Source organism: Mobula hypostoma, chromosome 7 (assembly GCF_963921235.1).
Source record: "Mobula hypostoma chromosome 7, sMobHyp1.1, whole genome shotgun sequence".
In the NCBI taxonomy this organism is placed as follows: domain Eukaryota; kingdom Metazoa; phylum Chordata; class Chondrichthyes; order Myliobatiformes; family Myliobatidae; genus Mobula; species Mobula hypostoma.
Window position 1 is genome coordinate 184,729,205 of NC_086103.1, and position 18,413 is coordinate 184,747,617.

The 18,413-nt window shown below is 47.8% G+C and overlaps 1 protein-coding gene across 1 annotated transcript in view; it reads right to left on the reverse strand.

The window, feature by feature from the left end:
• inppl1a (inositol polyphosphate phosphatase-like 1a) overlaps window positions 1-591 on the reverse strand; it is a 217,441-nt gene extending 216,850 nt beyond the window's left edge. The window contains exon 1 of the mRNA XM_063054726.1: window positions 290-591. Within this exon, the coding sequence (XP_062910796.1) occupies window positions 290-477 (188 nt within the window). The 5' untranslated portion in view covers window positions 478-591. The remainder of the gene's footprint in view (window positions 1-289) is intronic.
• Window positions 592-18,413: the final 17,822 nt, after the last annotated feature.

The window sequence follows — 18,413 nt, forward strand, 5'->3', positions numbered from 1 at the left end:
TTGACAGCTAATCTTCCACATTACACTAATTTAATGCTGCAAGCTTTAACGGTTAATTTCCAGGTTAACTGTTGGATTAATACAACGTTGTACTATACTCTCCTTCATTTTGCTCGGTTGATAGTGCAGAGTTAATTGTTGACGAAGTTTAAAGCTCCCGGGGGTGCAGTCACTCTTGCCCCTGCAGTTTGCGGCTAACTTGCGGCCGGTTACCGGGTCTGCAACAGCGGACACCCCCAGCCCACCCCAGCGGGACCCCTGACCCGGTGCCGCCGGGCCAGCTACTCACAGCACACACAGCGCGTAGGCCCCGCTCACACTCTCGCTGTCCCGCACCAAGAAGCTGCCGTCTCTGCCCGCCCGGGCCAGCAACTCCTCGGCCGCCGCTCGGCTCAGGTCCCGGTGGTACCACAGACCGGAGCCGAAGCCGGGGCCGGGGCTGGAGCCGGGCCCGGGGCTGCTGACGCCGCCCGCCATCGACCCCCGCCCGGGGAGGCCCGAGGCCCGAGGCCGCCGATCCGCCGGGAACAGGAGGAGAGGCCCCGGTAGCCCCGCTCCGAGAGTCTGAACTCCGCCAGCGGGCGCGCTTTTGCTCCTCCCACACGCGCGCTCGCGTGCCGGCGGGCGCGCGCTCCTCCGCCTGCGTGCGCGGGCACGATGGCGGCCGACGCCCGCCCGAGCGGGGTTGGAGCGGGCGGGCGCCGGAGAAAACTTTCGCAACAACTTCTAGTAAAGTTTCGCGGTGGTTGTCAGCCACCTACTGTGGTGGAATAAGACCCACTGTCGTCCCACAAAAAACTCAGATAACAGCAAAATGCTTTTCAGAACATTAAATGCGCGCTTACAATGGCAGTGATATCCTAACAAACTTTTCATGTTAAACTGTCTGTCCCAAAGATCTCCGTTTATCGATGAGATGTTTCCTGTGCACCTCATAGGCACCGAATTCAAACAACATATGCTGCACCGTTTCTTGGAAAGTGCGTTCCGTACAAATGCCCCTGTTACTGTGTTTTTAATATTAGAATCAGCGGCATATGTCGTGAAATGTGTTAATTTAGCGGCAATGCAATTCACCATAAATACAGGAAAACTGAACTACAGTGAATATGTATATTAAATATTAAGTAGCGCAACAGAAATTTTACATAAGTAATGAGGTAGGGTTCATGGGTTCAATGTCCATTTAGAAATCGGATGGCAGAGGGGATGAAGCTGCCGAAGGGTCTCGGCCCGAAACACCCGTCGACTGTATAGACGCTGCCTGGCCTGCTGAGTTCTTCCAGCATTTTATGCGTGTTCCTCATTCTTTGAGGGTACCCCTACAGGCTTCTGTACCTCCTTCCTGACGGTAATAATGGGAACAAGCCATGACCTGAGTGTTGGGAGTCTCAGTCCTATTTGAATAATATTGTAAATATATGGTTAAGCGTTCCTGTTCGTTTAAATAATTAATTGCAGTTTATACGATTCCTTGAGGTTGTAATAGTCGGGGGCGGTAATGGGGCAAAGCTCCCACTACCTGTTAAACATAGAAAACCTACAGCACAATACAGGCCCTTCGGCCCACAATGCTGTGCCGAATATGTACCTACTTTGGAAATTACCTAGGGTTACCCATAGCCCTCTATTTTTCTAAGCTCCATGTACCTATCCAGCAGTCTCTTATCGTAGCCGCCTCCACCACAATCACCGGCAGCCCATTCCACGCACTCACCACTCACTGCGTTACCCCTGACATCTCCTCTGTACCTTCTTCCAAGCACCTTAAAACTGTGCCCACTCGTGTTAGCCATTTCAGCCCTGGGAAAAAGCCTCTGACTATCCACACGATCAATGCCCTTTGTCATCTCATACACATCTTACATAAATGCTCCCAATGGCGAGCGTCTCAAACAGCCTCTCTGACATCAAGTCCCGCTCTTGGCCTTCACGTGAGGCTTAGTTACTAAGACCGGCGGAACCGTTTATACCGGCAAGAGAAGGGGCCAAGGTGGGTTACTTGCGCCTTAAAACCAGATGCTTAGGCAGCGGTGGATGGCAGCTCATCTGGGAGAAGGAAAACTTTGCTATCAAAACTCCGCCGCCTTGTGACAATACCCACTCATGGGGAAGGCTTCGGGAGTAAACCCCGAGGGAAATCCGAAACTGGAGTCCCTACATTGAGTTCAATGTTGACTGGCAACTCCTGCGACGCTGCTGGTACCAAACTGTATCGGTCTCTGCCGTTCCTTTGGGTTCATGAGATGTTTGGAGAGGGGGAGCTTGCTACATGGGCAACAGCTTGCTCTCCATATCGTACTGCCCAGGCTTGCGTATCTAGACAGCGAGGTCGGCTCTGACCGACGGAGGCCCTCACTCAGATGTAAAAAATAGTCAATTACACACAGTATGACACTGCCACGTTATACACATGTGCGCGCCTCACAAAAAAGAACGAAGTTAGACACATTTCGGATTCCCGTCTTTTCCTTTTAATTAGTTTAATGTTTTGGAGATAAGAAACGTAACACGTATCACGATGCGCATTGAACAAGGAACTGTTGATCTAGTACGCCCAATATGTCAATGTCAATCAAGTGCCTCCCCCCATGCGCAGCTCATTAAGATCTCACTCCATCCTCTGAACTGAATATTAATGCTGCCCTCTCTTTTCCTTATCCCAACTTTGTTGCCATAGTGATTGAGTAGAGTTTTTAATTATGGTTTTCACCTCCTCGTCATGCAAAGGCACCACTGCATTTACATCTTTAATTCTCGGTGGTGGCTTGGCTACAATATCTGCCTGCTCATTTCCTTCAACCCCATCATGGGCAGGGACCCGTGAGAAACCTGGGCGCCCCCACAAGCCCAGATTGGAAATACCTGTTTTAGTAGATATCAAAACCAAGAATGAATCCGAGCCCGGAACTACATAATCAGGGTGTACTTTGACTTACTTCAGGGATAAAATGATAGCGGCCATCCCAGACGAGAATATTAATATTTTGATAATATTTTCTTGATAGTCACCCAGAAGTTTAGAACATGACAGAAACTCCAGAACAACCTGGATCTGAACCGTTAGAACCATCCGTGTAGATATGTAAGAAGTCTGTAACAAGAGCGATGGGTGGTGCTGAGCCCAAGATTATAGTCATAGTCATACTTTATTAATCCCGGGGGAAATTGGTTTTTGTTACAGTTGCTCCATAAATAGTAACTAGTAATAGAACCATAAATAGTTAAATAGTAATATGTAAATTATGCCAGAGCAAGATCTACAATTAATTCAGACTCGAAATAAACAAGACGACACAAATGAAATCCAAAGGTGAAATCATGAGCCGCGGTACTAAAAATGAGTTCCCTATACCTTGTACCTCTGGCCACCAGAGAGAGTGGGCAGACTGGCGAGGGGCGGAGCCATGGAGAGAAGGGCGGAGCCATGGAGAGGGGCGGAGCCATGCGGAGAGGGGCGGGGCCATGGAGAGAAGGGCGGAGCCATGGAGAGAAGGGCGGGGCCATGGAGAGAGGGGCGGAGCCATGGAGAGAGGGGCGGAGCCATGGAGAGAAGGGCGGAGCCATGGAGAGAGGGGCGGAGCCATGGAGAGAGGGGCGGAGCCATGGAGAGAGGGGCGGAGCCATGGAGAGAGGGGCGGAGCCATGGAGAGAAGGGCGGAGCCATGGAGAGAGGGGCGGGGCCATGGAGAGAAGGGCGGGGCTATGCAGAGAGGGGCGGGGCTAGAGAAATAGAGAGTTTCTGTTGACGTTGGTCAAAGTTTTAGATGACAGGCCGAAACTGTTCAAACTCTTCAGGTAATAGAGGTACTGCGTGCTTCCTTTGTAATGGCATTTATGTGCCGGGCCCATGACAGGTCCTCTGAAATAATAATATCGAGGAATTTAAAGTGGCTGACCATCTCCACCTCTGATCCTCCGATGAGGACTAGATAATGGACCCCTCTGGTTTCCTCCTCCTGAACTCCATAATCAGCAGCTTGGTTTTGCTGACGTTGAGTGAGAGGTTGTTGTTGTGGCACCCCTCAGCCAGAGTTTCCGTCTCCCTCCCACATGCGGATTGGTCGCCTCCTACATCAGTGGCGTCGCCAGCAAAGCTACATGGGGCATTGGAGCTGTGCTGAGCCTCACAGGCAGAAGCGTGTTATCCCAACTGGTCTGATATGGAAACACCAACAGCCAGGAGTGAAAAAATCTACAGAAAGTGGTGGATACAGCCGGTCCATCACAGGCAAAACCCGTCCCCAGCACGGAGCACGTCTACGCAGAGCGCTGTCACAAGAAAGCAAAGACCCCCACCACCCAGCCCACGCTCTCTTCTCACTACCACCATCAGGAAGAATGTTCCGGAGCCTTAGATTCCATGCCACTAGGCTCAGGAACAGTATTACCCTGCTATAAGGAGCCAATATCAGGCTCCTGAACCAGTGTGGATCACTTCACGCACCAAGTTCAAGTTGAATTGGCATTACGAGTTAAAGGAAACAGCATTAATCCGGAGCCAAAGTGCAAAACAGTCACACACATGGGTTACAATAACACATACAGTCAAAACACAGGACACACAGTCACACACAGCACATATCATTACAATAACACATACAGTCAAAACACAGGACACACAGTCACACACAGCACATAGCGTTACAATAACACATACAGTCAAAACACAGGACACACAGTCACACACAGCACATAGCGTTACCATAACACATACAGTCAAAACACAGGACACACAGTCACACACAGCACATAGCGTTACAATAACACATACAGTCAAAACACAGGACACACAGTCACACACAGCACATAGCGTTACAATAACACATACAGTCAAAACACAGGACACACAGTCACACACAGCACATAGCGTTACAATAACACATACAGTCAAAACACAGGACACACAGTCACACACAGCACATAGCGTTACAATAACACATACAGTCAAAACACAGGACACACAGTCACACACAGCACATAGCGTTACAATAACACATACAGTCAAAACACAGGACACACAGTCACACACAGCACATAGCGTTACAATAACACATACAGTCAAAACACAGGACACACAGTCACACACAGCACATAGCGTTACAATAACACATACAGTCAAAACACAGGACACACAGTCACACACAGCACATAGCGTTACAATAACACATACAGTCACAAACACAGGACACACAGTCACACACAGCACATAGCGTTACAATAACACATACAGTCAAAACACAGGACACACAGTCACACACAGCACATAGCGTTACAATAACACATACAGTCAAAACACAGGACACACAGTCACACACAGCACATAGCGTTACAATAACACATACAGTCAAAACACAGGACACACAGTCACACACAGCACATAGCGTTACAATAACACATACAGTCAAAACACAGGACACACAGTCACACACAGCACATAGCGTTACAATAACACATACAGTCAAAACACAGGACACACAGTCACACACAGCACATAGCGTTACAATAACACATACAGTCAAAACACAGGACACACAGTCACACACCACAGCGTTACAATAACACATACAGTCAAAACACAGGACACACAGTCACACACAGCACATAGCGTTACAATAACACATACAGTCAAAACACAGGACACACAGTCACACACAGCACATAGCGTTACAATAACACATACAGTCAAAACACAGGACACACAGTCACACACAGCACATAGCGTTACCATAACACATACAGTCACAAAAATATTATTTGCCCAAGTCCCTGAATGTCATGGTGGCCTGAAGATCAATGTTGTCCTGGAGCCATGTTTCTGCAAGAACAAGCACACAGCAGTTCGTCGACGGCCTGGTCGCGCAGGCAACAGCACGACGGTCTGGTCCGTAGTGAAACAACAGCACGACGGTCTGGTCCGCATAACAACAGCATGACGGCCTGGTACCGCTGTTCTCTCCCACACCACCTCCAGCGCCTCCTCCCCTGGACTGCTACAACAGGTGACCCCACAGCCTGGTCCGCGTAACAACAGTATGACGGCCTGGTCCGCGTAACAACAGCATGACGGCCTGGTCCGCGTAACAACAGCATGACGGCCTGGTCCGCGTAACAACAGCATGACGGTCTGGTCCGCGTAACAACAGCATGACGGTCTGGTCCGCGTAACAACAGCATGACGGCCTGGTCCGCGTAACAACAGCATGACGGTCTGGTCCGCGTAACAACAGCATGACGGCCTGGTCCGCGTAACAACAGCATGACGGCCTGGTCCGCGTAACAACAGCATGATGGCCTGGTCCGTGTAACAACAGCACGACGGCCTGGTCCGCGTAACAACAGCACGACGGCCTGGTCCGCGTAACAACAGCACGACGGTCTGGTCCGCATAACAACAGCATGACGGCCTGGTCCGTGTAACAACAGCATGATGGCCTGGTCCGCGTAACAACAGCATGATGGTCTGGTCTGTGTAACAACAGCATGATGGCCTGGTCCGTGTAACAACAGCATGATGGTCTGGTCTGTGTAACAACAGCATGACGGTCTGGTCTGTGTAACAACAGCATGATGGCCTGGTCCGTGTAACAACAGCATGACGGTCTGGTCCGCGTAACAACAGCATGACGGTCTGGTCCGCGTAACAACAGCATGATGAGAAGAGAGGCCAAATTCATCAAAGCAGTACTGAAAGGTGGAGGAAACATGGGAGACCAAAGACAACTTGGCGCCATGCTGTACAGGCAGAAACAAGAACCGTGGAACACATCTGGGCAGAATAGAGAAGACGGCCAAGGACAGATAGAGATGGAGGACCCTCATTGCTGCCTTAATGCCAGCGGTGGTGATTTGACCTGTGCTACTGCTGCAAAGTCAACAAATTCCAGGCCAAATGCCCGTGATATGAAACCTGATACTGAATTCTATTTTAATTACTTTGTTGTTCACTTCTGGAATTAGCCATACTTCTTATCTATTGCTAATTTTCACACTGTATATCTCAAGGGTACCCAGTCGTGTGTCACTCCCATCATTATCAGATTTTTCAACAAACTGCAGATTAGTGCTTTCTTTGAAACTGCAACTCGACCTTCTATCTTTTTCTCTTTCTTGTGCAGTCCATTTATTTTTGTCTGCCCAATATGCTCTTTGTATGTGTCCTATTTTGTTGCATTTTCTGCAAGTTTCACCTTTAACCTGTATTGGTCTGGTGTACGTGGGCCCTGCCACAACGGTAAAACAATTTCTTCAGGTAGGCAAATTTCTGTTTAGACATTGCAATTTTGGTCACACTCACATCCATTCCTGACTGCAACTCAATTGCATCTCTGCCTGAACATAGAACATAGAACATAGAACAATACAGCACAGTACAGTACAGGCCCTTCAGCCCACAATGTTGTGCTGACCCTTAAACCCTGCCTCCCATATAACCCCCCACCTTAAATTCCTCCACATACCTGTCTAGTAGTCTCTTAAACTTCACTAGTGTATCTGCCTCCACCACTGACTCAGGCAGTGCATTCCACGCACCAACCACTCTCTGAGTAAAAAACCTTCCTCTAATATCCCCCTTGAACTTCCCACCCCTTACCTTAAAGCCATGTCCTCTTGTATTGAGCAGTGGTGCCCTGGGGAAGAGGTGCTGGCTATCCACTCTATCTATTCCTCTTAATATCTTGTACACCTCTATCACGTCTCCTCTCATCCTCCTTTTCTCCAAAGAGTAAAGCCCTAGCTCCCTTAATCTCTGATCATAATGCATACTCTCTAAACCAGACAGCATCCTGGTAAATCTCCTCTGTACCCTTTCCAATGCTTCCACGTCTTTCCTATAGTGAGGTGACCAGAACTGGACATAGTACTCCAAGTGTGGCCTAACCGGAGTTTTATAGAGCTGTATCATTACATCGCGACTCTTAAACTCTGTCCCTCGACTTATGAAAGCTAATACCCCACAAGCTTTCTTAACTACCCTATCTACCTGTGAGGCAACTTTCAGGGATCTGTGGACATGTACCCTGAGATCCCTCTGCTCCTCCACACTACCAGGTATCTTGCCATTTACTTTGTTTCTGCCCTGGAGTTTCTCCTTCCAAAGTGTACCACCTCACACTTCTCTGATTGAACTCCATCTGCCACTTCTCAGCCCACTTCTGCATCCTATCAATGTCTCTCTGCAATCTTCGACAATCCTCCACATTACCTACAACATCGCCAACCTCTGTGTCGTTTCCACTGAAACAGTGATTTCTACTGCTTGTTTGAATGTAAGTCATGCATCAGTTAGGAGCCATTTTTGCAAGCCTCATGTTAAGATGCCACAAACTAAATGATCTTTCAATGCATCATCAAGTTCATTACCGAACTGACAACACTCAAACAATCTCTTCAATTCTGTCACGTACGCTGAAATGGACTCCCCTGCTTTCTGATTCCGCTTATGAAACCTAAAGTATTCTGCAGCTAACAATGGCTTTGGGTGTAAACATTCCTGCATCACTTTTACAATATCAGCAAAACACATTTTTGATAGCTTGGTTGGAGCAGTCAAACTTCAAGGCAAACTATATTGCAATACACTTAGCAAAATTTGTACTCGCTTCTCGTTGGCTGTTTCATTTGCTTCAAAATAGAAACATAGAAACATAGAAAATAGGTGCAGGAGTAGGCCATTCGGCCCTTCGAGCCTGCACCGCCATTTATTATGATCATGGCTGATCATCCAACTCAGAACCCAGCCTTCCCTCCATACCCCCTGACCCCTGTAGCCACAAGGGCCATATCTAACTTCCTTTTAAACATAGCTAATGAACTGGCCTCAACAGTTTGCTGTGGCAGAGAATTCCACAGATTCACCACTCTCTGTGTGAAGAAGTTTTTCCTAACCTCGGTCCTAAAAGGCTTCCCCTCTATCCTCAAACTGTGACCCCTCGTTCTAGACCTCCCCAACATCGGGAACAATCTTCCTGCATCTAGCCTGTCCAATCCCTTTAGGATCTTATACGTTTCAATCAGATCCCCCCTCAATCTTCTAAATTCCAACGAGTACAAGCCCAGTTCATCCAGTCTTTCTTCATATGAAAGACCTGCCATCCCAGGAATCAATCTGGTGAACCTTCTTTGTACTCCCTCTATGGCAAAGATGTCTTTCCTCAGATTAGGGGACCAAAACTGCACACAATACTCCAGGTGTGGTCTCACCAAGGCCTTGTACAACTGCAGTAGTACCTCCCTGCTCCTGTACTCGAATCCTCTCGCTATAAATGCCAGCATACCGTTCGCCTTTTTCACCGCCTGCTGTACCTGCATGCCCACTTTCAATGACTGGTGTATAATGACACCCAGGTCTCGTTGCACCTCCCCTTTTCCTAATCGGCCACCATTCAGATAATAATCTGTTTTCCTATTTTTGCCACCAAAGTGGATAACTTCACATTTATCCACATTAAATTGCATCTGCCATGAGTTTGCCCACTCACCCAACCTATCCAAGTCACCCTGCATCCTCTTAGCATCCTCCTCACTGCTAACACTGCCACCCAGCTTCGTGTTCTGATACTGTTCTGATAGCTCATGAGCCAATTACCCAGTTTTAGCAAGGTGTGCACGTATCACGTGGTAGTCTGCAATTAACATGCGTTTACATATAACCCATAATGGATTATTTAAATGAACAAGAATATATATATATACACACACACATAGACAACATTACTCACACATTAAGTACACAACACATAAAACTGTCATCTGGTGGTGGTGGCGTCCGTTAGTCTCGTGAGCTGAGCTGGCATCTAAGTCAGTGATAATAGACCTGATTCTGATGGAGCCATCGGTGTGGCAGTTAATTTTAAATTGATTTTTGAAAGTTGCCCCAGCACATCTTTGGCTGTTAGTGTAAATGACACACTTCACTGCATGTTTCAATGACCGTGGTATAAGTAAATCAGTCTGGAATGAGGCAGTTAGTGGGTGCAAAGACAAATGTTGAATCTGCTCATACTTAAACCATAAGACATAGAAGACCACTTGGCCCATCGAGTTTTCTCTGCCATTAAATCATGGCTGATTTATTATCCCTCTCAACCCCATTCTCCCCATAACCTTTGATGCCCAGTCTAATCAAGAATCTATCAACTTCTGTTTTAAATATACCCAATGACTTAGACCCCACTGCCGTCTGTGGCAATGAATTCCACAGATTCACCACTCCCAGGATAAAGAAATTCCTCCTCGTCTCTGTCCTAAACGGATCTCCTTCTATTCGGAAGTTGTGCCCTCTGGTCCTAGGTTTCCAGTAAGTGGGTGGGTCAGTCAGAGGTGTTATTGTCCTTTTGAAACATATATATTTGTGAGCGTGAGACCCCACTGTACGTTAAGAACTTGAAGTACCTCAGTGAGAAACCGAAGGAGCCGGACGGTGCACATCGTGCTGCTGCCTGCATCAGAGAGGCGTCAGAGGCTTTGGCGCACAAAGACCGTGTGCCGTCTAGTCTAACAGTGAGTGATCATCTTAGTCACTTTTCTTGTGATCTCACCACCCCGTTGGACATTGTTAATGTGGAATGCTGTAAGTCTAATTCACTGATTGTTGGCGCAGGGTGTGGGGAGCTACATGGCCTTAGTTGTAGCGAGGACCAGGCCTAAAGCCGCATTGTTGCCTACTTACAGCCGCCCAGGAGAGGGGCGTTGGAGTCGGTGCACTCCATCAGGGGCAGTGTGGCGTGGCATCCGCACAGTGCTGCCCTCCAGTGTTCGTTCGGCAGAAGACAAGCTGTATTGTGTTTGACTGCAGACTGCTACAGACTCAAGAGGCTTGGACTTTTTTTTTGTATTTTACTGATATCTTACATGTGCCTTGAGCTGTGTATGACGGTCAGTACTGTGTTTTGCAACTTGCTCCTGGAGTAACGCTGTTTCATTTGGCCGCATTCATGGATAATCATGTATGGTTGAGTGACAAATTAAAATTCAACTATAGAAATTTGAACTTAAACTATAGGAAACATCCTCTCCACAACCATTCAATCTAGGGCTTTCAATATTCGATAGGTTTCAATGAGATCCCCTCCTCATTCTTCTGAACTCCAGCGGGTACAGGCCCAGAGGCATCAAGCGCTCCTCATATGTTAACCCTTTCATTCCTGGGATCATTCTCATGAACCTCTTCTGGACCCTTCCCAGTGCTATCACACAAAACTGCTTATATTTAGTCTGTAAAATTACATATCCTACAAAGGGAAAATAGGGGATTACTGACTCAGAGTTGTGTACTTTATTAATAACTGAACCTTGATCAAGACAAAAACAAATCACTGTGGTCTGGTGAGAAAAGGGTTAAAACCTGTGCTGGATCAGGATGGGGTAGGAAATGGAACAACAGCGCTCCCTGGTGGTCACAGCCAAAAGGGCAGGCTCATCTTCAACACAAGCTGGAGAGCCCAGGCACCCAGCTCCCCACGGTGGGGCCTGGGCCAATCAGCTTCTGTGGGTATGTGAACTGTAAAAGACTCACATTTCTCCAGCACCTCCTCACTCCTGGTGACCCAGGCCCATGTGACAATCCAAAACATCTCACAGCTTTCCAATGCAAAGTCCAAAGCACATTTATTATCAAAGTATCTATACACTTTCGACCTAAGGTTCATCCTGCAGGCAGCTGCAAGACGAAGAAACACGACAGAATTCATTAAAACCCCTGTCGCCACAAAGGCCGCCCAATGTGTGAAAAGAAAGAACAAATCGTACAAACAACTCACACACAGAACATGAACCACAGAGTCCCCGAAAGTAAGCCCGCAGCCTCAGAGCCAGTTCAGAGGTGAGTGAGGTCGGTCCAGAGCGAAATGGCTGTAGGCCACAGCCTCGGCGTCAGTGAAGATGAGTGAAACCCCACAGAGTAGTGAGCTGAGCTCCGTTGCTAATGTGGCAAAATGGGACGGACAACTTGTGCACAGCAAGAGGAACGTGACAATGGCCTGTTGATTAGTTCCTAGTAAATGGTTTGATTTAAATGTTGGTTGTATGGGCTTTATTGGTTTAAAGGAACAATCCACACCTTCAGAACCACAACCTCATTTATTATCACCGTTAACTATAACATGAGCCCTGATAGAGGCTCTCGGCCTGAAACGTTGACTGTTTCTTCCCCTCCATAGATGCTGCCTGACTTGCTGATTTCCTCCAGCATTTTGTGTGTGTTGCTCAGGATTTCCAGTATCTGCAGAATCCCTTCTGCTTGTTTAGTGGCAGCAAAATGGTGCAGGCATAAAATTATTATAAATTACAAATAAATAAATAATGCAAATAAAGGGGTAGTGGGGTACATTCAGGTGGCGAAGGGGAATGTTCAGACTCTGTACCTCCCCGCTGATGGTGGTCATAAGAAGAGGGCTTGTCCCAGATGGTGAGGGTCCTGGTGATGAATTCACCTCCTTTTGAAGGTGTTCGCAGTGGTAGGAAAATTCAGTAAAGTTAGGGTGTCACAGTAGCATGACGGTTAGTGCAAAGTTATTAGAGCTTGGGGCAGGGTCAGAGTTCAGAGTTCAATTCCGAAGCCGTCTGAAAGGAGTTTGTATGCCCATCCCGTGAATGCATGGTGCTCTGATTTCCTCCCACAGTCCAAAGACGTACCAGTTAGTAGGTTAATTGGTCATTGTAAATTGCCTGTGATTAGGCTAGGGTTTAATAGGTGGGTTTCTGTGGGTGCGGTTCAATAGGCCGAAAGGGTCTGTTCCACACTGTATCTCTAAAATAAAGTGGTAAATTGGTTTATCATTGTCACATGTACCAACGTACAATAAAAAATTTGACTCACATACCATTCATTCATTCAGAGATAAATGTGAGGTTATCCACTTTGGTGGTAAGAACAGGAAGGCAGATTATTATCTAAATGGAGTCAAGTTAGGAAAAGGGGAAGCACAACGAGATCTAGGTGTTCTTGTACATCAGTCACTGAAAGCAAGCATGCAAGTACAGCAGGCAGTGAAGAAAGCTAATGGCATGCTGGCCTTCATAACAAGGGAGTATAAGAGCAAAGAGGTCCTTCTGCAGCTGTACAGGGCCCTGGTGAGACCACACCTGGAGTATTGTGTACAGTTTTGGTCTCCAAATTTGAGGAAGGACATTCTTGCTATTGAGGGAGTGCAGCGTAGGTTCACAAGGTTAATTCCCGGGATGGCGGGACTGTCATATGTCGAAAGATTGGAGCAACTGGGCTTGTATACTCTGGAATTTAGAAGGCTGAGGAGATCTTATTGAAACATACGAGATTATTAAGGGATTGGACACGCTGGAGGCAGGAAGCATGTTCCCGCTGATGGGTGAGTCCAGAACCAGAGGCCACAGTTTAAGAATAAGGGGTAGGTCATGTAGAATGGAGTTGAGGAAAAACTTTTTCACCCAGAGAGTGGTGGATATATGGAATGCTCTGCCCCAGAAGGCTGTGGAGGCCAAGTCTCTGGATGCTTTCAAGAAAGAGATGGACAGAGCTCTCAAAGGTTATGGGGATAAGGCAGGAAGTGGATACTGATTGTGGATGATCAGCCATGATCACAGTGAATGGCGGTGCTGGCTCGAAGGGCTGAATGGCCTACTCCTGCACCTATTGTCTATTGTCTATTGTCATTACAACAGTTCATTGAGGCAGTACAGAGGAAAATAATAACACAGATACAGAGAAAGGAGAGGGCAAGTGGACAATGAAGTGCAAGGTCACATCGAGGTGGATTGTGAGGTCAAGAATCTATCTTATCATACGATGGAACCTGTCAATGGTTTTATACTGTGGGGTAGAAGCTGTCCTTGGGCCTGTTGAGACGTGCTTCCAGGCTTTTGTATCTTCCATCCGATGGGAGAGGGGAACAGAGAGAACGTCTGGGGTGGGTGGGGTCTTTGATTACGCTGGCTGCTTTACCGAGGCAGTGGGAAGTGTAGACAGAGTCCATGGAGGGGAGGCTGGTTTCTGTGATCTGGTGAGCTGTGTCCACAACTCTCTGCAGTTTATTGAGGTCGCGTGCGGAGCAGTTGTCGTATTGAGCTGTGATGCATCCAGATCAGATGCTTCCTGTGGTGCAGCAATAAAAATTGTTGAGGGTCATACAGACATGACAAAGTCCTGTAGGCCCCTGGGCAAGTGGAGGCATTGGTGAACTTTTCTGGCCGTGATATCCACGTGGTTGGACCAGGACAAGGGTATTGGTGAAGTTCTCTCCTTGGGCGAAGCTCTCCAGCCTCTCAACCTCAACACTGTCGATGTCCACAGGAATGTGCGCACACCACCAACCCAGCCCAAAGCCGACAACCAGCTCTTTAAGTTTGCTGACATTGCATTAAAGTTCATTGTCAGGACACCACATCACTAGGCTCTCTAACTCCTTCCTGTGCCCCAACTCATCATTATTTGAGATATGGCTCACTATGGTGATTAGATTAGATTAGGTTAGATTATGAGGACACGCAGTCCTCTTTTATTGTCATTTAGTAATGCATGCGTTCAGAAATGATACAATGTTCCTCTAGAATGATATCACAGAAACACAAGACAAACCAAGACTGAAAAACTGACAAAAACCACATAATTATAACATATGGTTACAACAGTGCAAAGCAATACTGTAATTTGATGAAGAACAGACCATGGGCACGGTAAAAAAAAGTCTCAAATTCTCTCGAAAGTCCCATCATCTCACGCAGACGGGAGAAGGAAGAAAACTCTCCCTGCTATGAGCTTCCAGCACCGCAAACTTGCCGATGCAGCACCCTGGAAGCACCCGACCACAGCCGACTCTTGAGTCCGTCCGAAAACTTCGAGCCTCCGACACCGAGCACCATCTCTGTTGAGCACTTCGACCCCGGCCCCGGTAACAGGCGATAGGCAAAGCCGAGGATTTGGGGCCTTCTCCTCTGGAGATTCTGGATCGCACAGTAGCAGCAGCAGCGAAGCGGGCATTTCAGAAGTTTCTCCAGATGTTCCTCCGTGCTCCTCACGTCTGTCTCCATCAAATCAGGATTGTGCACATCCGATATCATTTTGGAGCGGCCGCGCGCGCTGCATCGCGCCGCCATCTTCTCCTCCCCGCCAAGTTTGATATCTGCAAACTTGTAGACGGATTAGAGCAGAACATGGCCATGTGGTTATGAGTGAACGGGGAGTTCAGTAGGGAGCTGAGGACCTAGCCTTATGGAACATCACTGTTTAGAATGAACCATGGTTGAGATATTCCTGCCTATCATCTATGCACTCTGATCATACAACTTAGTTTCAACTGATTGTGGCCTGTTGGTCAAGAAGTCAAGAGTATATGGTGATGGAGCTGTCTGAGTTTACAACCATGCTGGAGAACTGCCAACCACTGCTACCAAATGCATAGTTCCCTCACCCCACACTGCTTACTACTACCTCCAAACCAAAATCCACAACCCGGACTGTCTGGGCAGGCCTATTGCCTCTGCCTTCTCACATCCCACTGAACTCAAGTCCTCATTTCTCAAATCCATCCTATCCCCCTTCTGCAACACTTCTCATGTCCTCGATCTCCACAGTAACTTTCAATTCCCTGCCCTGGCTAGCCTGCCCTTCACCACAGATGCACAGTCCCAGTACACTTCTATCCCCCATCAAGAAGTCCTCAAAGCTCTTGCTTCTTTCTTGACAAAAGAAACAACCAATCCCCCTCTGCCACCACCCTCCTCCCTCTGGCAGAACCGGTCATCACCTTGAGTAATTCTTCTTTCGGCTCTTCCCGCTTTCTCCAAACTCAGAGGGTAGCCATGGGCCCAGCTATGACTGCCTCTTCATGTAGAACAGTCCCTGTTCCAAGCATTCCCTGGTAATGCTCTCCAACTCTTCCTGCGTAACATCCATGACTGCATTGGTGCTGCTTCATGCACCCACGCTGAGTTTGTCAATTTCATCAACTTTGCCTCCAACTTCCATTCTGCCCTTAAATAAACTTGGTCCATATCTGACACCTCCCTCCCCTTTCTCGATCTCCCTGCCTCCATCACCAACATCTTTTGTAAACCTCCTGATTCCCGTGGTTATCTGGACTATACGTCTTCCCACCCTGTCTCCTGTAAGAATGCCATTCCCTTTTCTCAGTTTCCTTGTCTCCACGGCACCTGTTCCCAGGATGTGGCTTTCCATTCCAGGACACCAGAGATGTCCTCCTCCTTTAAAGAATGGGATTCCCCTCCCATTGATGCTGCCCTCACCCGCATCTCCTCCTTTTCCTGTACATCTGCACTCACCCCATCTTCCCACCGTCGTCATAGTGATAGAGTCCTCTTGTCCTTACCTACCACCCCATCAGCCTCCGCATCCAACACATTATCCTCCACAACATCTCCACCATCTCCAAAGAGATCCTACCATTAAACATATCTTTACCTCTCCCCCCCGCCCCCATCGCTTTCTGCAGGGAACGCTCCCTGCATCATCATCCGTTCATCCCTCCCCACTAATCTCCCTCTAGGTACTTATCCCTGCAAGTGACAGAAATGCCACACCTGCCCAGTCACTTCCTCCCTCACTTCCATTCAGGGCCCAAGCAATCCTCCAGGTGAGGCAACACTCAACCTTCGTATCTGCTTTGGTCGTCTGTTGTGTCCCGTGTTCCCAAAGCGGCCTCCTCCACATTGGAGAGACCAGTCGTAAATTGGGGGACCGCTTCATCGAGCACCTCTGCACCATCGGCTACAAACAGTTCTCCCTGATGGGCAAACATTTTAATTCCCATTCCCATTCTCGTTCCAACATGTTGAACCATGGCCTCCTCTTGTGCCAAGATGAGGCCACCCTCAGGGTGGAGGAGCAACACCTTATATTCTGCCTGGGTTCCCTCCAACCTGATGACATGAATATCGATTTCTTCTTCTGGTGAACAAACAACCACATCCCCTTCCTCTATTCCCCACTCTGACCTTTTACTTCTTCTTACCTGCCTATTACTTCCCCCTGCGTCCCCTCCTCCTCCCTTTCTCCCATAGTCCACTCCCCTCTCCTATCAGAATCCTCCTTCTCCAGCCCTTGACCTTTCCCACCCACCTGGCTTCACCCACTGCATCGCCTTCCTGCTGGCCCCTTTCCCCTCCCCCCCCCCACCCTTTTCATTCTGGCATCTTCTCCCTTCCTTCTCAGTCCTGAAGAATGGTCTTGGACCAAAACGTCGACCATTTATTCTTTTTCATAGACGCTGCCTGACCTGCTGAGTTCCTCCAGCAACATTTTGTATTACCTTAGATTTCCAGCATTTGCCGACTTTCTTGTGTTTACAGTCCTCTGCGCATTTACCCAATCCTCTACACTGGCCCTCCCATACCAGACGGTGATGCAACCAGTCCGAACGCTCTCCATGTACACCTGTAGAAATCTGCCAGAGTCTTCGGTGACATACCAGATCCCCTCAAACTCCAAATGAAGTGGAGCTGCTGTCTTGCCTTCCTTGTTCTTCAGAGATGGGGGAGGAGTGGAGACAATGGTTGATGAGGCTGAGTGGGAGATCATGGTTGGATGGGTTGGGAACTCTCCACTCCAAAGGTCATGCCTGCAATCGCCAAGTCCTAAGATCAATACCTAGAGACTGGTGAAGTCCGGAGGGCAAAGTGGAAGGAGGAAGGCCAATGCTCGGCAAGATTGGAGGTCGAGTCTGTAATTCCAGGCCAGGGAACGAGATTGGAGACCAGATTCCTCTAGGTCTGAGAGTCAGGGGCCAGGGGCTGGAGAACTGGAAGGTGTGAAGGTGGCCTGTACTGGGGTTGAAGGCCCATCTGTGTGCATGAGGTGGAAGGTTCAAAGGTTTTAGGTCCCACACCACCAGGTTCAGGAGCGAAAGGTTGTTATCCTACAACCATTAGGCTCTTGAACCAGTGGGGCACTTCACTCATCCCAGCACAGACCTGTTCCCACAACCAACGGACTCACTTTCAAGGACTCTTCATCTCATGTTCTCGATATTTATTACTTAGTTATTTTTATAATTTTGTTTGTGTTTTCTTTTTGTTCTTGCACAGCTTCTTGTCCTACACACACTGGTTGTTTGTCCATTCTGTCCTTTGTGGTTTTTCACCAATTCTATTGTGTTTCGTTTGTATTTGCTGTGAATGCCCGCAAGAAAATGAATCTCAGGGTTGTATGTGGTGACACAGATGTGCAGTACTTTGATAACAAGTTTACTTTGAACTCACTAACATCGGTGGACTGATTTGCATCTGGCATACACTGCTGTTCAATAAACCATTTATTTCAGTCGTGTTCGAGAGCAAAAGCAACAGGTAGAAAGCAAACTGGAAGGGCATTGTTCATCACAGTAAAATCCCTGGGGATGGGTGGGAGTGTTAATGTGTTAGAGGTTGTATTAACTGGTCTGAAAATATTAAAGTACTTTCTTTAAATATTATTCATATTT